This window comes from Semicossyphus pulcher, unplaced genomic scaffold, assembly GCF_022749685.1.
Source record: "Semicossyphus pulcher isolate SPU_LCO1_2020_fin unplaced genomic scaffold, fSemPul1.0.p SCAF_3, whole genome shotgun sequence".
NCBI lineage: Eukaryota > Metazoa > Chordata > Actinopteri > Labriformes > Labridae > Semicossyphus > Semicossyphus pulcher.
Genome location: NW_027211704.1, coordinates 18438614 through 18458687, shown reverse-complemented (window position 1 = coordinate 18458687; position 20074 = coordinate 18438614). Strand labels below are relative to the sequence as shown.

At 38.7% G+C, this 20074-nt stretch overlaps 1 protein-coding gene across 1 annotated transcript; it reads left to right on the top strand.

The window, feature by feature from the left end:
- The first annotated feature begins 11328 nt into the window (after nucleotides 1–11328).
- On the top strand, nucleotides 11329–18122 carry LOC138605259 (sodium- and chloride-dependent neutral and basic amino acid transporter B(0+)-like). Its single transcript, XM_069677407.1, has 15 exons — nucleotides 11329–11382; nucleotides 12712–12856; nucleotides 12939–13070; nucleotides 13300–13461; nucleotides 13625–13739; nucleotides 13821–13953; nucleotides 14085–14225; nucleotides 16106–16241; nucleotides 16343–16435; nucleotides 16527–16652; nucleotides 16808–16926; nucleotides 17040–17139; nucleotides 17333–17442; nucleotides 17714–17881; nucleotides 17997–18122. Exons 1-15 carry the CDS (start codon nucleotides 11329–11331, stop codon nucleotides 18120–18122), a joined length of 1860 nt encoding a protein of 619 aa, XP_069533508.1.
- Nucleotides 18123–20074: the final 1952 nt, after the last annotated feature.

Sequence of the window (20074 nt, the reverse complement as noted above, 5' to 3'; positions counted from 1 at the left end):
AGCCGTCCTTCATGCTGTGTCTTTATTTAAAGTAAAAGCTGGTAGTTAGTCCAAATGATTGCTCTGATGAGAAATCCTTTCGTGAAGCCATTTATTAGAAAACACACAAACACAATATACAGAAAAAATATTTAAAGGTTAAAGATGTGAACAAACCATTTTTAAAAAAGAGTGAGAAATTAATAAGCTAAAATACAATATATATTTATGAGAGATGTAAAGCGAAATGAACAGTGTGTAGTAAAAAGGAAGAAAAACAAAAGCTCCGGCACTCACAAGATCATGTATGAATTTAATGTGGGTCATGGACGTGTGCGTTTCGGCTCTATGCCGTCCTCCGCATACTGAGGAGTACATCCTTACTTTTAACCTTAATTTGAGGGTGTTTGCATCCATATTGGATCAACAGTGGAGGAACAGTAATCACTGACAACATGGTCCTACAACTTAGAGGCTAATGACAAAGTTTAAAAGTTATTGGCTAAAAATATTCTCTCAACATGAGAATATTAACGAACACAGAGGAAGCACAGTAGTCCTGCAAGCGAGACTGTTGCTCTGGAGTAAGAACTAGCATCTGAAACGTGTCAAATATGTGTTAAAATTTTACAATACAATACATAAATACAATTACAATAGATCTTTTCAAAAATAGGAATAAGACTTGCCGTATCAAACTACATGGGGTCACAGAGGGGGCCACGTTATCACTACGGGTGCTGCGTATGAGACTGAAAGAGATCTTCTATATTGTCATATTTTCACACAATCAATACCATACTGTGAAGCCCTCCACAGGTATGAACACACATGCAGAGACAGAGAATAACTTAAACATATATTTAAAGAATGTTACTTGATTGGTGGTCATCTTGCACAGCTCTGGCTGCCTCCTCCAGCTGTTGAGGAGTGGCCACAGTGATGCCGGTGATTTGCTGCAGGAAGGAGTGAGTGTAGAAGAATGCAGAGAAAGCCTGATAACACAGAAACAGGACAAAATATAATAGACAGAAATTAAAATCTTTAGAATGTTGGGAAATAATTTAGCTATAAAAGTGATGTTATTCATAGAAAATAATGGGTACATAAGGACATTATATCTATATTTTATTAGCACTGTGTTGTGCATATTCTCGGTGCAGCCTACTGGGAAAATCTGTCTCTAATAACTCTGTACAAAGTAAGAAGTCGAACTTTGGTGCAGTTGCTTTGTACATTTCTGTTCTTGAGTTGCGATAATTCTTATACCATAACAAGGCTGGCTCAAGAAGGTATTTGTGCCACCTTGGTATTTATCTATCCAATTATTTATTTACTTGTGAACTTTTAGAAATTGGAGGTACATGTAAATGTGCTCTCCAATTCACCCCAAAAATTATATGTAGCAGTTTGTGCTTCACTACATTTATCCATCGCTTGTAGTGTATATATATACACATATATATATATATATATATATATATATATATATATATATATATATATATATATATATATTTATTATGTGTACATATACATACATAAAAAAATGGGTTGGTTTCAGGCCTTAGCTTTTGTTTGATAGTTACACCCATTTAGCTGAATATAATCCGTATAAAGTTTTGAACTCACCTGTAATGGAATACAGTCATTTATATTGTGCATGTAACTACTTTTACTGTAAGAACAATGTCATATTTTTGCACTCTAAGGTCCATTCTGCTCATAGGATTCCATTTAAAGCATGAAAATTTAGATTGCCAGTAATTCAAATAAAAGCAACTTTTGTATTTGTTTGCCTGTGCTGTACAATAATAACAGCTTTGTACCTTTGAGCTTACGTCTGGTGAAAAATGATAACCTTGTTAGCTAAACTGTGTCTATACCACTGACTGTATAAAAAGATGGACGACATGACAGCTCCCTAACAGGTCAACCCCTCTCTATCGCCCCCCTGCTGACTGGCTGCAGTATAGGTCATAAAACCCGCCTCCTCCATGTTAACAGATGGGACATGAGTCAAACTATAAATTCAAAAAACCCGTCAAATACATTTTTCTCAAACACGGTTTTATAGTTAGTTCTTATCATGCAGATCTATGTCCAAGTGTTTTTTTCTGACAAGTTTATTTTTAATTAGTTATTTGATGCTGTATAAAGGATGATTGGCAGTTCTGTTGACCAATACAGTTCCTGCAGCCAATCTGTTCTGGATTAACAGAGCAGAGGAGGGTCGGCAAGAGGAAATGTAACCAAAAAAAGCACAAAAGTCACTGAAGTTTCCATATCTGTGAATATCTGCTTCAAACCAACACAAAGAAGCTGTTTTGCTGGTAAATATGCCGACATGTGGGGTCCTGTGTGGGCTGTTTTTTTCGGTAAGTGTGTGTTTTGCTTACCGGAAGTGGCTCCACTCGCCAATCTCTACTGCGCAACCCTGGCTCCAAATGACTCCATCATCGCAAGATAGCAGCGCCAATCACAGGGGCTAGTCTGGCATCGCTTTCATACAATGAGAGCAGATGGAGACGCATCGTTCATCTATATATACAGTAATACAGTCATTGGTCTATACCCCTTTAGTCTACAATACTACTGTTGTGTGAAGGAGAAGATCTCAGACACATTGCCCAGACAGTGTTCATAATGTCCGCTCCCCTGTACTGTCAGAAGGGCCTCAGAGTTGTAGGAGCTGGGTTTGTACTTCCCTGTACAAGAAGAGTTGAATACGTAGATAGATGATATTAATACAATAAGAATATCTATACCCTGTAATCTACATGTTTATATTGGTTGTTTCATTTAGTTTAGTGTTCTTTCATGTTACACTACCTTCAATATATGAGCCAGCAGTCTCTTGAGGACCTGGTCCTGGCTGTAGCACAGGAAGCTGGGTGTGTACAAAGAGTACTCCTGGGGGGTATACTACCATGCAGGATTTGCTGTTATCGAGGTAACTTCAGGGTTAACTCCGAGTTTTCAGTACTACAAAGGTGGTTCACTTCTTACCGGGGTAAATCACCATGGTAACTTAAACTGAACACCTAACCTGCTCCGGAGCAGCGTATGTCCGAGATAAGAGATTAACCTGAACGCATCACCACCTGCTGACCAATCAGGTCTCTTGATTTAGGAGCTCTATGAAAAGATCATGAGAGGGAGGAGGGAGAGAAAGACCGGTAAAACACTTCCACTTTACCGTATGAGTTTTTAAAATATATTCATGAAAGATATTCATTGTGCTTTACTGATGTACATCTACAACAGAGACTGATAAAAACACTGAAGCCTGAAGTACTTTTGTACTCTTAAGATATGAAAGTAAGCATTCGTACTGCTTTAAATTGTGGTTTTATAGGCTGTTTATTTTGCTTCATGGGTCCGTTTGATACAGCTGAGAGAATAAGGTCTAAATCTGCCACTAACAAAAATACATCTGAGCAACGTATTAATCTAAAGTAACACATGAGTGTTATAATAAATATATGTCTAATGATGGAGCAGAGATATTATTATTTTTGCACATTTACAGTCTGCGTTTTTTTGCTATTTGTCCTTCCTGCATTCAGCAGCTGCAGCTGAGTGGATTTCAGTCCGGATTATGTGTAACTTCTTCTTTCTGAAATCATAGTTTGCTCTGAGTTTGTAAAATACGATGATCAACTGACGGCAGACTTGCTCGTTTAGATTATCTTCAAGGGTCTGGTCACGCTGCATACATTTGAACACCATTCAAAACGAAATGTTAGGACTATAACTTCTGTTCCCTGAAGGAGAGGTACTGTATATGTTGTACCGAGTGAATCGACTGAAAGGGAACGGTAGACGACAAGACTGGTGGTCAAGCCAGCCGTTGTTTGCGTTTCCTTGGTCAAACAGCCGCACCTTTTTTTCCAGTGCGCAAATGATCTAACGTTTACGGTAATCGTAATGAAACCGCTCTGAAGAGCTGCTGGTAGTGAATTTGGGGCAGACTGTGGTCTCATGATCAGACCCATAGACATATATACACGTCTATGATCAGACCCATGAAACATACGATACATTTACAGTAATTATTCCCGGTAATAAACTGAAGGTATCACGAAGGTATCCTTCCGGATTTCAAAGTAAAGGACGACGTGAGAAGAATAAGGATACCTCAACCAACTTTGATGAAGAATAAAAACCTTATTTTCCATAAGTAGTCCACGATACATATACTACTGAATTTAGTACTTCCTAGAGTACTTGCATGCATAATATGGAGTACTTTTACTGTGTACTTTTCGAGAAATACTTTGTCAAAATCCTTAACAGAGAACAAGAATAAGGATACTTCACCCAACTTTGATGTGGAATAAAAACCTTATTTTCCATAAGTAGTCCAAGATACATATACTGCTGAACTAAGTACTTCCTAGAGTACTTGCATGCATAATATGGAGTACTTTTACTGTGTACTTTTCGAGAAATACTTTGTCAAAATCCTTAACAGAGAACAAGAATAAGGATACTTCACCCAACTTTGATGTGGAATAAAAACCTTATTTTCCATAAGTAGTCAAAGATACATATACTGCTGAATTTAGTACTTCCAAGACTATTTGCATGCATAATATGAAATACTTTTACTGAGTACGTTTCGAGTAATCCTGTGTCAACATCTTTTACAGAAAGCAAGAATAAGGTTGCTTCACCCAACTTTGATGTGGAATAAAAACCTGCAAGTACTCTAGGAAGTACTAAGTTCAGCAGTATATGTATCTTTGACTACTTATGGAAAATAAGGTTTTTATTCCACATCAAAGTTGGGTGAAGCAACCTTATTCTTGCTTTCTGTAAAAGATGTTGACACAGGATTACTCGAAAAGTACTCTGTAAAAGTATTTCATAGTTGTTATACAAGTAGTCTAGGGAATACTAAGTTCAGCAGTATATGTATCGTGGACTACTTATGGAAAATAAGGTTTTTATTCTACATCAAAGTTGGGTGTTGTATCCTTATTCTTGCTCTCTGTTAAGGATTTTGACACAGGATTACTCAAAAAGTACTCGGTAAAAGTATTCCATATTATTCTTGCAAGTACTCTAGGAAGTACTTAGTTCAGCAGTATATGATTCTTTGACTACTTATGGAAAATAAGGTTTTTATTCCACATCAAAGTTAGGCGAAATATCCTAATTCTTGTTCTCTGTTAAGGATTTTGACACAGGATTACTCGAAAAGTACTCAGTAAAAGTATTTCATATTATGCATGCAAGTACTCTAGGGAATACTAAGTTCAGCAGTATATGAATCTTGGACTACTTATGGAAAATAAGGTTTTTATTCCACATCAAAGTTGGTTGAAGCATCCTTATTCTTGCTTTCTGTAAAAGATGTCAAACTATTACTCGAAAAGTACTCAGTAAAAGTACTCCATATTATTCAGGCAAGTACTCTAGGAAGTATTAAGTTCAGCAGTATATGAATCTTGGACTACTTATGGAAAATAAGGTTTTTATTCTACATCAAAGTTGGGTGTAGTATCCTTATTCTTGCTCTCTGTTAAGGATTTTGACACAGGATTACTCGAAAAGTACACAGTAAAAGTACTTCATATTATGCATGCAAGTACTCTAGGAAGTACTAAATTCAGCAGTATATGTATCGTGGACTACTTATGGAAAATAAGGTTTTTATTCCACATCAAAGTTGGGTGAAGTATCCTTATACTTACTCTCTGTTAAGGATTTTGACACAGGATTACTCGAAAAGTACACAGTAAAAGTACTTCATATTATGCATGCAAGTACTCTAGGAAGTAATAAGTTCAGAAGTGTATGTATCTTGGACTACTTATGGAAAATAAGGTTTTTATTCCACATCAAAGTTGGGTGAAGTATCCTTATTCTTGCTGTCTGTTAAGGATTTTGCCAAAGTATTTCTCGAAAAGTACACAGTAAAAGTACTCCATATTATGCATGCAAGTACTCTAGGAAGTGCTTAGTTCAGCAGTATATGAATCTTGGACTACTTATGGAAAATAAGGTTTTTATTCCACATCAAAGTTGGGTGAAGTATCCTTATTCTTGTTCTCTGTTAAGGATTTTGACAAAGTATTTCTCGAAAAGTACTCAGTAAAGGTACTCCATATTATGCATGCAAGTACTCTAGGAAGTACTAAATTCAGCAGTATATGTATCTTGAGCTACTTATGGAAACAATGTTTTTTTGTTTTTTTTCTCACGTCGTCTTTTACTTTGAAATCCGGAAGGATACCTTCGTGATACCTTCAGTTTATTACCGGGAATAATTACTGTAAAAGTATCGTATATTTCATGGGTCTGATTGTGAGACCACAGTCTGCCCCAAATTCACTACCAGCAGCTCTTCAGAGCGGTTTCATTACGATTACCGTAAATGTTAGTGCATTTGCGCACTGGAAAAAAAGGTGCGGCTGATTTGACCAAGGAAACGCGAACCACGGCTGGCTTGACCGCAGTGACGACAAGTAACCCAGTGCAGCCCACGAGTCTATTTGTAGTCGCTGAACCAAGTGTGGTAAAAGTAGGAGGGATTTTTGTTTCGTAAAATAGAAAATAGACTTTAAAGTCCCAAATAATATTAAGTATGATTGTTAACTGTTTATATGTACATGAAAACACATTGATGTGTTCCCTGGCATCAACAATAGAGCAAAAAGAGCTAGAATCATGTTTTATGTAGAGTACCTTGTCATTTTGTAATACTGCAAAAGGAAAACAAATATTAGATATACATTTTAGGTCATATCGGCCACAACTGCTATAAACCTATGTAAAAGACCCAGACATGAACAAAAAAATGCCGTGATATACCGTGAAACTGCCAGAATATTAAAAAAATACCATTACACAGAATTTTAGTCTTACTGCCCAGCACGAAGAGGAACATCTTATCGGGATTGCATTTTAACCAATGCCCCCTGGTGGCCACAAGTATTAACAACCAGCCAAATTATACAGTCCTTTACAATCACCAAAACATTTATTGAGGTTTGATAATTTATATTTAGCATTTAATTCAATGATAACGTGAAAGGTATCAATTTTGTCTGACAAAACCATCATTAATTACCAGCCAACTCTGCAATAAGGAGATTTTCAGCCTCTTTTAGTGCATATTCTTGGTTTTGTGATACAATTACTGTTACTGTTTAATATATAAGTTTTTATTTTCACAGCATTCTCTCACCGTATCCGTAGACGTGGGTCTTCTTGGCCTGGGCATCATGTTTGATCCTCCCTCCTCCAATACACTCACAATCAAGGTGGCCATCCTTTTCAAACACAGGGACTTCTATTGTTTCTAAATATAACATTATAACAATAAAAATAGTATGTTACGTAAACTTTTGAATGACGCCACTTATGTTTGAGCAGCCAGCTGTCAATAAAACATGTTTATGCATCACAAGTAGCTGCCTGTTGTTCAAACAGGCTGCCTGCATCTGGTGTGTTGAAAAGGCTGATGAAGTTGTGAGGTAAACCTTTATCTTAGGTACAATACATGTTATTATTCATTGTGTCTTTGTATGTATGCATTACAGTGTCATAACCCAATAAAAATTGTTACATAATCATTTAGCCTGTTTTTCATTGTGATAATTATTTTCTATACAACTTTAAATCAACATTATGCAAGAATTGTTCATCTTTTCGGAGATGTGGCACCCCTTAACTAACTTTTCGTTTATTTCTCTCTCTAGACAAGAGTAAAGCTAGTCCAAGATTAAGACATTTGTACGGGCTACTGCTAAGTCACTCTGCAATGATGTCCGTACTGAGAATACACAGCTAAGACTGGAATATTAAGTTGTGTGCCTTCAGCGCTTTCTGCCAGAAAGAGGGCTATTCTTCTCCCAGGAGGCCATACCTAGTAACACACCTAGTACCACACCTAGTACCATACCTAGTACCATACCTAATCCAAGACATAGGTCTGGGTTTGGAGTTGAATTAAAAGAGGCAATTCTCACAAGTAGTTTTTGCTAAGGTACAAAATATTACACAATGTTAAATGTGATAATGTTAATGTAAAATTAAATCAGAGGTGTATTGCACGTCAGTTGGGTCTAGACCAAACACCTGAGACACCTAGCAGGAAACAGCAGAGGCTATCGCTAACAGCCGAGCTGCAGTATGGTCACTAGAGGAACTGAAGAGCTTGTAAATGACAGACGGATGAGCGATGAGGGAGAGAGCTGAGTGCTTGATCAGAACTACTGCAAGTTTTATTGTGCAGTGGATTAATGAGCTGCACTAATGAAACGTTTCTTTTGTTGCAGTGATGAAATAAGTACTCAAGAAAAAAAAGAATATCAGAATATATAAATACTCAGTACAAGCAAAAGCCCTGCAATAAAATAAGATAAACCTTTATTAATCCCAATATTCTTACAGTACAATAACTTAAGGTAGCCTACTCATTGTGCAGGATGGCCTATTTCAGAGTAAGATGTTTAATATGTTATATTTTCCTTTAAATTTAGTGGAGTAAAAGTATAGATAAATTATAAGTTCAGTACTAAAGTAAATGTCTTCGTTTATTTCTACCACTGTTTATTATTGACATTATATCAAAGAAAGTTTTTATGGCCGGTTGAAAAATATTTTGGCCGGTAAAATTTTTAGTTTTAACTGCCAATGGCAGGTAGACCAAAAAGTAAATTTTGGACCTTGGACTAATCCTACAAAATTAACAACATTTACAATAAAAACATGACATCTCATTCATTCATATCAGGTTGCTCTTGTATGTGTGGCTGGCTCCTTGCTCTAGAGAGGCAGAAATAAAAGTGGAGGGAATTTAAAGATGTAGAAATCGCTTTTGTAAATAAAATCCATTTTTGAATGTCTTTTTCTTTTTATCTTAATTAGTTTCTTCTTTACCCTATAATAAAAAGTGTCATTCTTTGGCATGTAATATCAAGTTGTTGTTCTACCATACAATGATCCTTTACAAAACAGTGATGTCATTTTTGACAAATTCATAGCGTCAGCAAATATGGCTTCCAAAATGAAAGAAATGGACCCTTTGAAGGTCACATTAGGACTTCTGTCATTACATACGACTCTGATCACATGAGACAGTTCCCACTAAAAATTAACATGACTAGTTTGCAGCAGGTTTTTAGTGTGCTAAATCCAAATCTAAAAAAAGCTGTTAAACCAGTGTAACTGTATTCAGTATTTACTGACGCCACATCTCCTATTTACAAAAGAGCCTCTGTGAGCTGTGTTTGTTAGTAAGCCTGAGGGCTCACATTAACTAGAGAGCAAATGATTGTCTGGATTGGTTATATCATCTGTCATGTGCTTTTGAAGCTGCTGAAATGTAAACTGTCAGTAACTCTGCAGCTGTCACATGTCTCTGAACAAACTGAGGTAATCAAATTTCTTTACTTTTTCTATCTTACAAGAGAGAAGGTCAATACAGTCACATAATGGCCATGTAATTATTTTATGTACTTTAAAGAGACAATCTCAAATATGACAGTATTGTGCTCTTGCTCACCACCAAATGGCAATAATCTATTACCATTGGAGCACACTTCCCTATTTAACCAGACATCCAAGGTTGGTTCCCTTTGTCACGGTTGTAACCTCGATTTCCTCGCCAACAGTCACATTTCTTTTTAGACTGTTTGCCTTCATCTGAGCGTAACACCTGCAGAGACCGGAAAAGCGGCCGCTTAGCTACGCCTACCCTCTCTGGCAGACCAACCACTGCTGGCTGATGGGAAATGTGTCATTAACTGGGCGCCGCTTGAGAGTTTAAAGATATCCTAAGGGCCCGATCAAACAGAACGCGCTTTGCAGGCTGTAAAACGCGAGGCGCACCGCACTGCCTTTTTTGTGGAAGTAAATGCCCGATCAGACAGAGCGCGTGTTAACAGCTGGGGGCGGCTTTTTTTCCTACTGTTGTTAAGGCAACCGCCGAATCATTAGCTGTCATTAACCTAACTGTTACATTGTAAACTGACAGAAGGCTCGCTTCTCCTTTCATCCGATTGGACAATGAGAACAAACGCCCATGACGTCGGGTGCTTTTCTGCTTTGAGTTGAAGTTTTTTCAACTCGAGACGCTCGGAGCGTTTCCTCAAAAACGTGAGGCGCACAGAGCGGAAAAAAGTGCGGCGCTCTGCAAAGAAAAAGCAGCGCGCAAAAAGCGTCCCTCTCATTGAAAACAATGACAAAAAAGCCGCCCACAGCTGCTAAAACGCGTCCTGTCTGATCGGGCCCTAAAGCTCCTCTCCACTCTAGCGATGACATCACACACTCTAACCCAAAACATTCCGCGCAGTACGCACCCATTCTAAAAACTGAAAGGCTCTGAAATTTGAATGAAACGTTAACTGCAATTTCGTGAAAACCATGCTAGCTATCAAAAGTCCCCTTTAGCCTAAATCAGACCCGTTTAAACTTTAAGTCATCTTCTTACGACAAAGTATGGCAAAGCTTTATGACCCCAAAGATGGGTGGGTTTTGTCTGTTTTTGATGATTTTCCACTTGTATGGAGGTTTTTTATGAATTTCACAAAAAAAACGTGAGGCTAATTCCTTACAAACGTCATAGCACACTATTCCTGATTGAGCTGAACAGAATATCAGAACCATACAGTGAAGTATTTCAGAGAAAAGGTTGTTAATAAGTGGTGTTAAATGGTTCAATTCCTGCTTCTAAAATGTGATTTTTTTTTTTACATATAGACATTTCAAATCAGCAGCAGCCATCTTGGTTGTTTATAAAAAATACGTCAATGGCAGCTACCGTATCTTACCCAGCCGATATTAGATGGAGCAAATAATGTCAGATTTGTCTGATTCTATTGCTACAAAGAAGAAGAATCAGAATTACATAAAAGATAAAGTGATGAAAGAAGAATTGGTGTAGTATTCAGAGTGGTCACATTGCATGTATTGTGTTCTACAACACTGTAGTTAAAGAATGGATTTGGATTCCAAATAACAAAATGATTTGTAATGAGGAAGTACCGGCTGCTGGAACTCATATAATAAGTGTGTAAGTGTGTGTATAGGATACTCAAGCATGTGAACTACACATGTTTAGGTCTTGATGTGTCATCGAGGGACACCATCACTTATGTTAGTCGTAACTCAGGATTTACCAGTGTGTGTTGTTTGCTAGACCCCTAAGTGTGTGTGAACATTGGTAGCTCACTATTTGATTAAGCCTCAGGATTGTTATACAGTGCAGTTGACTGTGTGTGTGTGTGTGTGTGTGTGTGTAGCAGGAGTCCAGTAAGGTGGGTGTGACTTCAGACAATTCCTCTGAGTCGTTGAAAATTTCTTCACCAGACTATCAGAAGCAGATGAAACAAAATGAGGAAATATGGCTCAAACAATCCCAAGGATACTGCTATTCTTTCTGATCAGGTAGGCAGACATCTGTAACTAATAAAACTAACTGTAGGCTATTTATACAAGGTTACACCCTATTGAAGGTTTCTGTCTTGTCACTGTCAGAGTCTGTTAGCATTTTCTTTTCCATTCACCGTCTTTGAACACCGTCGTATCCCCTACTGTGCTCCGTTTTATGTTTTCATCATGTGCTGTCTTCAGTTTTGTAGATTTCTCTGTCCTGACCTTCAGTTTTTCCTCTGTTTTCATCTCTTTTTTCCTGTAAATACACCAACGTCAATGTCCATACATCTTTCAGCGGCTTGATATGGTGATTAGAGCCACATCCCTAGCAACGGTCTGTTCTTCATAGCAACGACCTGTTATTGAGAAATGACAGACCTCTGAATGCCGTACTTAACCGATCAGAATCAAGTATTTTACACAGCCGACATCAGACTTCCTTTTCTGTTGTGATTTGGCTCTGTATAAATAAAAATGTATAGATTGATTGATTCTGTGCGCGACACTGTTTACTGTCCGACTACCAACTTGAGAAGCAAGAAAGGAGTTAAAGTTGAGAGACGACATCTCAGAGCAGAATTCTAGATGCAGTTGGTTGCAGAAAGAAAAAGTAAATAGATTAAAAACTCTAAATTGTCATAGTTTTTAAGTCATTATGATATTTTGTGTGAAAGTTTCTCATTATGTTGTGATACCAAGTCATTAATTGATAATAGTGTCTCGCTGTAACATAATGTATGATATTTTTACCCCTCACATTAAAGGAAATGAGCTTCCGTAGATATTTATGTTAAGTGTTTATAAGTGTTTATGTTTTTGCCCTTAGGGACTGCATTTCGCTCTGCATTTAACTCTTCAAATATTTGCTTAAACCACTGAACCCCACCCTTGCTAAACATGATGACATGCAGGGTGGTGGTGACAGATAGCCTATGGTTCAAAAGGTCATAAAAAAACAAACAGTGAATTTTCCTCTAAAAGCTCTGAAAAGCATCTGGATGCACAACTTCAAAAAACATTAAAAGAGGGGGTGTTATGCTGTTGCACATTTTAAGACATATATATATATATATATATGTATATAATGTCACAGTGTTGGATGTCACAGTGTTGGATCGATACTTAACGTGGGTGAAGTTTAAAGTCTGTAGGTAAATGTATCTTGGAGTAATCCCCAGGCTTCTCAGCTCAGTCTGCAGGCTGCTGTGAACGCCAGGTTTCACATATTTTTTCTACACGTGGCACTTTGTGACATCACAAATTCTTATATTGTAAACATAATTTGTATTTTAAAATGTACTACTATTTGAACTTAAATAATTTCTTCTCTGCTTTGAGCAGGACTTTCAAGATGAAGATGGTGATGAGAATCCTGAGCGTGGAAACTGGACCAACAAGACAGAGTACATGCTCTCTATGATAGGCTTTGCTATCGGCCTGGGTAACATCTGGAGATTTCCATATGTAGCCTTTAAAAATGGAGGGGGTGCGTATTTGTCATTACCTGTAATAAAACTAATGTAAGAAGTTTGAATGTCATGAAAACTTGATTTTCCCCCTGTGAACAGGTGCCTTTCTCATTCCCTATTTCATGATGCTGTTTTTGTGTGGAATTCCTCTCTTCTTCTTGGAAAGCGCCTTCGGCCAGTTTAGCAGCCAAGGTCCGATCAGCGTGTGGAGAGCAGTGCCCATCCTGCAGGGTAAACATGGCAGAGCAAACGAGCAGACTTTTTAAGACCCATATGCTTTAGACCAAGATGGTTATATGTGACGTACAATTATTGTTGTAAAGTGAGAGATATAGTCCCATAGGATTATTGTGAGAAGGCCTGCAACCATCACTGATATTTTCAGATAGATATTGTGCTAAACATTTCACAATGCCATGTAATGTATTAAAAGTGCGTTATAATGTATTATCCTTTCCAGGTGTTGGCTTCTCCATGGTTATAGTGAACGCACTCATATCAATCTATTATAACGTCATCGTCACCTACAGTCTCTACTACTTGTTCGCCTCCTTCCAGTCTCCTCTGCCCTGGTCCCGCTGCTTCAGCTGGGCTGATAGCAAATGTGGCAACAAACCTTTAGGTGCTTTTTCCACTTTTACTTACAGTAATGTGTCTGATGTTGGGTTGATTCTGATCCATCAGTTAGGCCCAAAGTATCTTCAGAGCCATTTAATATTTGTGTGCACCCATCACATAGACTGATATGTTTGTAAGCCATTCACTGTCTCTCTCTCCTGTTCTAGCCTATTGCAATGTAAGTGGTGTTTTAGTGGCTAACTGGACTCAAGAAAACAACACATGTCCTTCATCCAACATCATCACAGTTCCAGTGCAGAGCCCGAGTGAGCAGTACTGGGAGTAAGAATCACACTAATACATATAAGTTCAAACACACAGCTGTCTGATGTAAGTGGTCTCACATACCTCTCTCCTCCTCAGCCGTGTGGCTCTGCAGAGATCCAGTGGTCTGGATGAAACAGGACCAGTGGTTTGGCACTTGGCCCTCTGCATGCTGCTGAGCTCCTCGTTTCTTGCTGCAGCACTCATCAAAGGCATCAAATCCTCAGGGAAAGTAAGTCAACATTCACTTCATAGCAAGTTCTTATCTGGACTCCCCTCTCCTGTAAATGAAAACAAGAGAGTAACATGGTTCAGTAGTCAACTCACACAGTCAGCGTATCTATGTGTTTTTTGTCTCTTCAGGTTGTGTATTTCACCGCTACGTTTCCGTACCTGGTGATTGTGATCCTGCTGATCCGAGGTGTGACACTAGAGGGAGCTAGAGACGGGATCGAGTTCTTCATTGGTTCCAAATCCAATTTGACTAAACTGACAGAGGGACAGGTAAGAACCACACTAACTCTGCACAACAAGACATAAACCTTGTATGGGTAAGGTAGTTAGATTTTTCTTAATTACAGTGGCGCTTTTAGCTGAATGCTAACGTCAGCATGCTCATGATAACTATGCTAACATGCCAGTGTTTAGCAGATATTATCTTCACAATGTCCGCCCTGCCTCCTTGAAATTACTTCATATAGAACTTATTGAAAACCAGCAAATATATATTGGAGGAAACATTTTTCAAACTGAATCTTTTAACATAATGAAGAAACTTTCTAAATGATCATACTTGGCAACTAAGAAAAATGTTTGATATTGAAAGTATCAGTGTAACCCTGAGAGGAGTGAGGGGATGGAAAACCCCAAAGTATCAAAGTTATACAGTTTACCGTCATGGCTAATTCATTGGCTGGCTAATGAGCTAGTTTAGCCTTGTGTTTCCCACTTAATGAGATAATGTTTCAGTGGTAGTAGACGGGACTATTTGTTGGACTAAATTACCCAAGAGGGTTGGTAGAGTCTGCTACATCGTAAAGGTGAGCAACAAATAAGAGGTAACTTAAAGAAAGCAGTTTACTACTTGCTGATAGGTCACCAGTAATCAAGCTAACAGGTTGACAAGGTCGTAATTAGCTGTGCCCCGATCCAGGGGCTGCAGCCTTCGAAGGAGGTGGTCTACTGAGGATGAGTCATTCATAGACCGTTAAAGCCGAACTGAAATGAGACGGTCTTGTCTACGGAGGATTTCCTGTTTGCGTCACCAACTGTTCCCGCACTCACCCTTGTTCACCAAGTGCCTGTCCTGTTGCCTAGTAACAAGGTAGCTAGCGGACTAACTAGCTATCATAATTAACGCCATGTACCTTAACCTATTATTTTAAAGACAATATGTTTAAAGGGCCCTTATGTTATTTTGTGTAACGCTAGCTATTTGATTGAGTTGAGACCAAAAACTTTTACATTTAAAAGTTTATTCCTCGGCCAAGATGGCGGACTCTTAAACCAGAACCCTGATTCTGCTTTAAGAGACTGCCATCTTTTTTGAATTGGTGTGCAATGGTGCTCGGGATACGTTGGGCAGCGAAGGATGCACCCGATGGATCCTTTGTGGCCCGGGAAAAGGAGGACGCATTTATCAACTGCATCTGAAGGAGCGTTCGAATTGGGACAGCCTTTGACGCGCCGCTGTGACGCAATAGGCCTTCGAAGGCAGCAGCCCCTGGATTGAGACACAGCTGTTGTGAGCACAGACTGATTAGATACCTACTTAAAGCATCAGTAGAATTTCACTCACTGAAAAGGACTGGAGCACAGACTTATTTGACATGTGGCATTTTTCAATATCATCTTAAATGTATCAGAAAAAAGGCAACTAGAACACAAACAAGGCAAGGGTTAGGTTCATTGACATGTAGCTGAGTTAGCACCTAGCAGTCAGCTAGCATCAATCAAAAAAACAAAGCCCCTAATTATGCAACTTTTAACCTTTATGTGATTTAAACTAGTGGGTTATATAAACATTCACCCACATGCAGTTGTCATAAATACAGGATTTGGCTATAGTGACTAGAATAGTTTTATGTGCATGTTTTATTCAGCCATAAAGGTGTTTTTGAATAAGTTCCAACCAGGGTTTGAGTGGCTTTAAGAGCCAGCTGAGGAATTGTAGTTGTTGGCACCTCTGCACTGACTTTATTTCTCTGCCCTGGAGGTTGCCATTTGGTATTTGGTCAGAAACCAAAGTAAGATTTAACATTTTTACCTGCAGGTTTTGGCACTACTTATATAGTGAAGGGTCAACAAAGTTGTTACAGTTGATTCCAAGGAGGACTTGTACGTTTGATGGTTTCTTATGTCACTCTTTGCTCTGAGTGTTTTAGGTCTGGAAGGATGCAGCCACTCAGACTTTTTTCTCCCTGGCCATCGCTACGAGTGGAGTTTTGACTCTTGCTTCCTACGGCAACTTCCACAACAACATGTTCCTGGACTCAGTTATAGTTACAGTGATTAACCACGGTAGGAAAACGCCAGTTTTTCTCTTTGATAGAGGAAGCCTTTCTTATGGCTGAGAAGCTTTGGTCTGTCACAATGGCTGATGTCTGTTCTTTTCCTCCCAGCTACCAGTGTGTTAGTAGGCTTTGGCATCTTTTCCATTTTGGGTCACATGGCGCACGTCTATGGAAAGCCTATTGAAGAAGTGGTGAAGGAAGGTCAGACACATTAAGTCATTCTCACTTTTAAATAAATTGTTTAAAATCTGCTGTATGGTGTCTGATGATTTGTCTCTCCTTCTTCGTGCAGGATTTGGTCTGGCCTTCATTGTGTATCCAGACGCTTTAGCTAAGCTTCCCATCTCCACCCTCTGGTCCATCATGTTTTTCTTTATGCTTTTCATTGTTGGCCTGGACTCCCAGTTTGCACAGTTAGGTGAGATTGTTATAAAGCAGTGGCTCAGCTCGCATACCTTGATCATTTTCATACATCTTCAAATAATTTTCAATTCACTGGATTTGTGTTTAAGCAGTAAGGTCCTGTGTAACACTCACAGACTCTACCAAACCCATCTCTCTTCTTGTCCTTAGAGGTGATCGTCACCTGCCTGTGTGATGCCTTCCCTGAATTCTTCAAACCCAAACGAGCTTTATTGACAGTGACAACGGTAGCCATCCTCTACCTGCTGGGTCTGCCGTGTATCACAAGGGTACAGTGAATCTGCCAGCATTTTATTGCTATTGTCTTATATTATTGCCCTGCTTACCTGCTGTCTCTCTGTTTCTGTGTGTGTGTGTGTGTGTGTGTGTGTGTTTGGTATAGGCAGGAATATACTGGGTAACTCTTATGGACCAGTTTACTGCCAGCTGGGTGCTGCTTATTTTGGCTCTCCTTGAGATCATTGGCGTCGTCTACATTTATGGTAAATATAAAGGATTTGTTAAAGGTCAAGAAAAAAAAATACAGATAATATTCGGTTTCAAATTTACAGTGATTTTTCTTAATAGCATAGCTAATATGCTAGCTAACAGTTGAGTGATTCACACATTAAAGGTCAGACAGCTTTCTGTTGATCTGAGTTGTTTACATGTACGTGTTGTTCTCATGCATTACAGGAGGGAACAATTTTATCAAAGACATTGAGATGATGCTTGGAAAAAAGAGCTTTCGCTTCTGGCTGTGGTGGAGAGCTTGTTGGTTCTTCATCAGCCCGTGCATCATTTTGGTGAGGACAGCCTCTCTTTTGTTCCTGTTTTTTTCCTTTATATTGTGATGTCTGACAAGGTTATACTGTAGGCCTGTTACCCACACAGGGCAAAATATGCTGGTTAAAGAGTTAGTACATTTGTGACCTACCTATCATGAAAAGTAGTTAGAGGTGTCGGTGGATAAACCCCAACATGAACATTAGATCCTTGCATATAAAAACAAGGACAGCTGCTGCTCTGTCTGAAAACGATTGGATGTTTCGTTCACAAAAACATTTTTTTGTCTAGGTGGTCCTGTTGTGGTCTCTCATAACCTTCACCCCCCCTACTTATGGAAAGATCCAGTACCCTGCCTGGGGCTTGGCTCTGGGTTGGTGCATGGTTTCATTCATCCTCATTTGGATCCCCTTAGTCGCTGCGTATAAGCTGATGAGAGCAGAGGGAAGCCTCTGGCAGGTGTGTATGTTGTCTTGTACCATTCAGAAACTATTTAAAGCAGGCTAATAATTTCTACAGTAAATTTAGGGCAGACTTTAAGCCTCTCCTTTTAACTGCACAATGTTTTTGACAGAGAGTGAAATCCCTGTGTATTCCCTCTGAGAAATGGCATCCCTACTTAGAGATCCATCGAGGAGAACGCTACTCAGAGGAGAACTGCAGCAGGAGAAGAGCGGTGTCAAACAACAAGCAAATGTAAATGTTAGAGCTACTTCACGCCATTTGAATGTACTGCACTGTTTACATGCATTAACATACTTTAAATGTATTTACAGACATACACGTTTCTTTTTTAACCTTTCAGCTGAAGTCAAAGCTTTACACCCATGCACAGTATGATGATGTGAAGCATGAAAAAGCAGACCGACTGCCTTAGTTTCCTTTTCCTTTTTTTAAGCTAACTGCTTAAAAAAGTCCTCATCATTTCCTGTAAAGTCCTGTTATCAGTTCATTTTAGGGCTTTAACTATTAAACTCCTCAGAAGATAAAAGAGCTCCGTCTGGTGGTCGTCATGCACATAAAAAATATCCAGGTTTTAGATATGACGCTCTACATTCTGTTGATCACACACGTTATCTGGAAATATTTAAAATCACTGTCAGTCCCTTTTGAATCTCACCTTTTACGCTGTCTAATTTGACCCTCTCTTGTAATACGACGCCCAGAAAAATATCTGCATGTCCGGCATTACACTGGAATCGAGAAAACAAACCTCAATGTTGAAATACTCAAACATACTGTGTATGTATGTGTGTGCATACTCCTGCATCACAGTTCAGTTTATATTGGGAGAAGAGTGAAGCCAGGATCTAAACCCTTCTTAATGCTGCTTTTAATGACAGCATGAATTCACTGTTTTTAACACATTTATTTTGCTACTTTACAGTGAAACGTATTGTAGCGTTCGAAGAGAAATGCATTAATGCATCTTATGAAGGTAATTTAAGTCAATATTTATGTGCCAGTATGTATTAACTTGTACTTTACGTATATGTGAGGCTGATGACTTTGGTGTGAGCTAACAATACATTTATATCACCGGTCAAGCGTGATTAAAAAACTTAAAAAAAAACATATATGTGCATGTTTTCTTTTTTTCTTTTATCGTCTTTCCACTTCCACTGTATCTTATTTCATTGAGCCGCAGGGTAATAATCGGGAGAAGACTTTGAGACAGTATTTTTGACTAAATAAATCAATTGCACATGTTTTAACAAAGCAAATAATCATCCGTGCTTTCTAGATTTTCAGTAGGTATATTGCCAAAATAACATCGCCTGTTAACGCTGTCAACGTCATGTCTTGACTTGCTATATACACAGTCCACTTTGTTGTTGTATTGCTGTACTTGAGATTAGTGAATGTAAAATTAAACATTTTTTCACTGAACATGTTCATTGTTCAAAGCAAGAATTAATTCATTTTATTGATTGGTTTGTTATTTCAGATTTGAGAAAATTCAAATAATGCTAATTTATACCTTAGCCTGGAAACTCTTAGCATTGTCAAATCCAACTGAGGTCTCTGGTGGTAGGCATGTCACCTCCTGGGCTCCGTCCGAAGCCTGAATGACTCCTTGCTTCAGGAAAAGGCAGACCTGATGGGAGGGAGATATGTAAAGTTCGGGATCTGCACAATCTAGGTTGCTATTTTGCACATACACAGAAGTGTAAAAGAAAAACAGTCGTCACAGACGGCCTAGAAACCAGCCTGATGGGTGAAAGGTTCAGCAGGTCCTGGTCTAGTGGCTGGAGCTCCTTCAGCTGTGTAAGTAAGCCAGGTAGAAGGTGTGGCTGTAGGTGGATAAACCAACCAGCAGCTAGTGGTTAGCTAGTTTGTAGCATAGTCCTGAGTCCAGGCAGAGGTGAGTTTCTTTTATTTTCTATTGTAATTAAAAATCAAAATTAACAACAGAGGACCTTACTCACCACACTGAAGTAGATCATGAAACCTTGATCCATATGAGGGTAATGTTTGCATGTTTTCTCAAACGTGCGCTCACAAGCTCTGTTAGCTTCTTTAGTCTGATAGGAAACGCGGTGATAAGTTGGCTCATTCACCAGCATGTTTTAGCCAAGTGTGTTGACTGTTTAGCAATGATAACTTGGTGTGTGTTAGCCCTCACTCCTCAGGCACCACCCTCTTGTCCAA

Bases quoted from the DNA above. Each gene is read 5' to 3' on its own strand.
- LOC138605259 (XM_069677407.1), top strand. From the start codon at position 11,329: ATGAGGAAATATGGCTCAAACAATCCCAAGGATACTGCTATTCTTTCT. The intron at 11,383-12,711 runs GTAGGCAGACAT...TGCTTTGAGCAG, and splicing joins CTGCTATTCTTTCTGATCAG to GACTTTCAAGATGAAGATGG. The intron at 16,436-16,526 runs GTCAGACACATT...TTCTTCGTGCAG, and splicing joins TGAAGAAGTGGTGAAGGAAG to GATTTGGTCTGGCCTTCATT.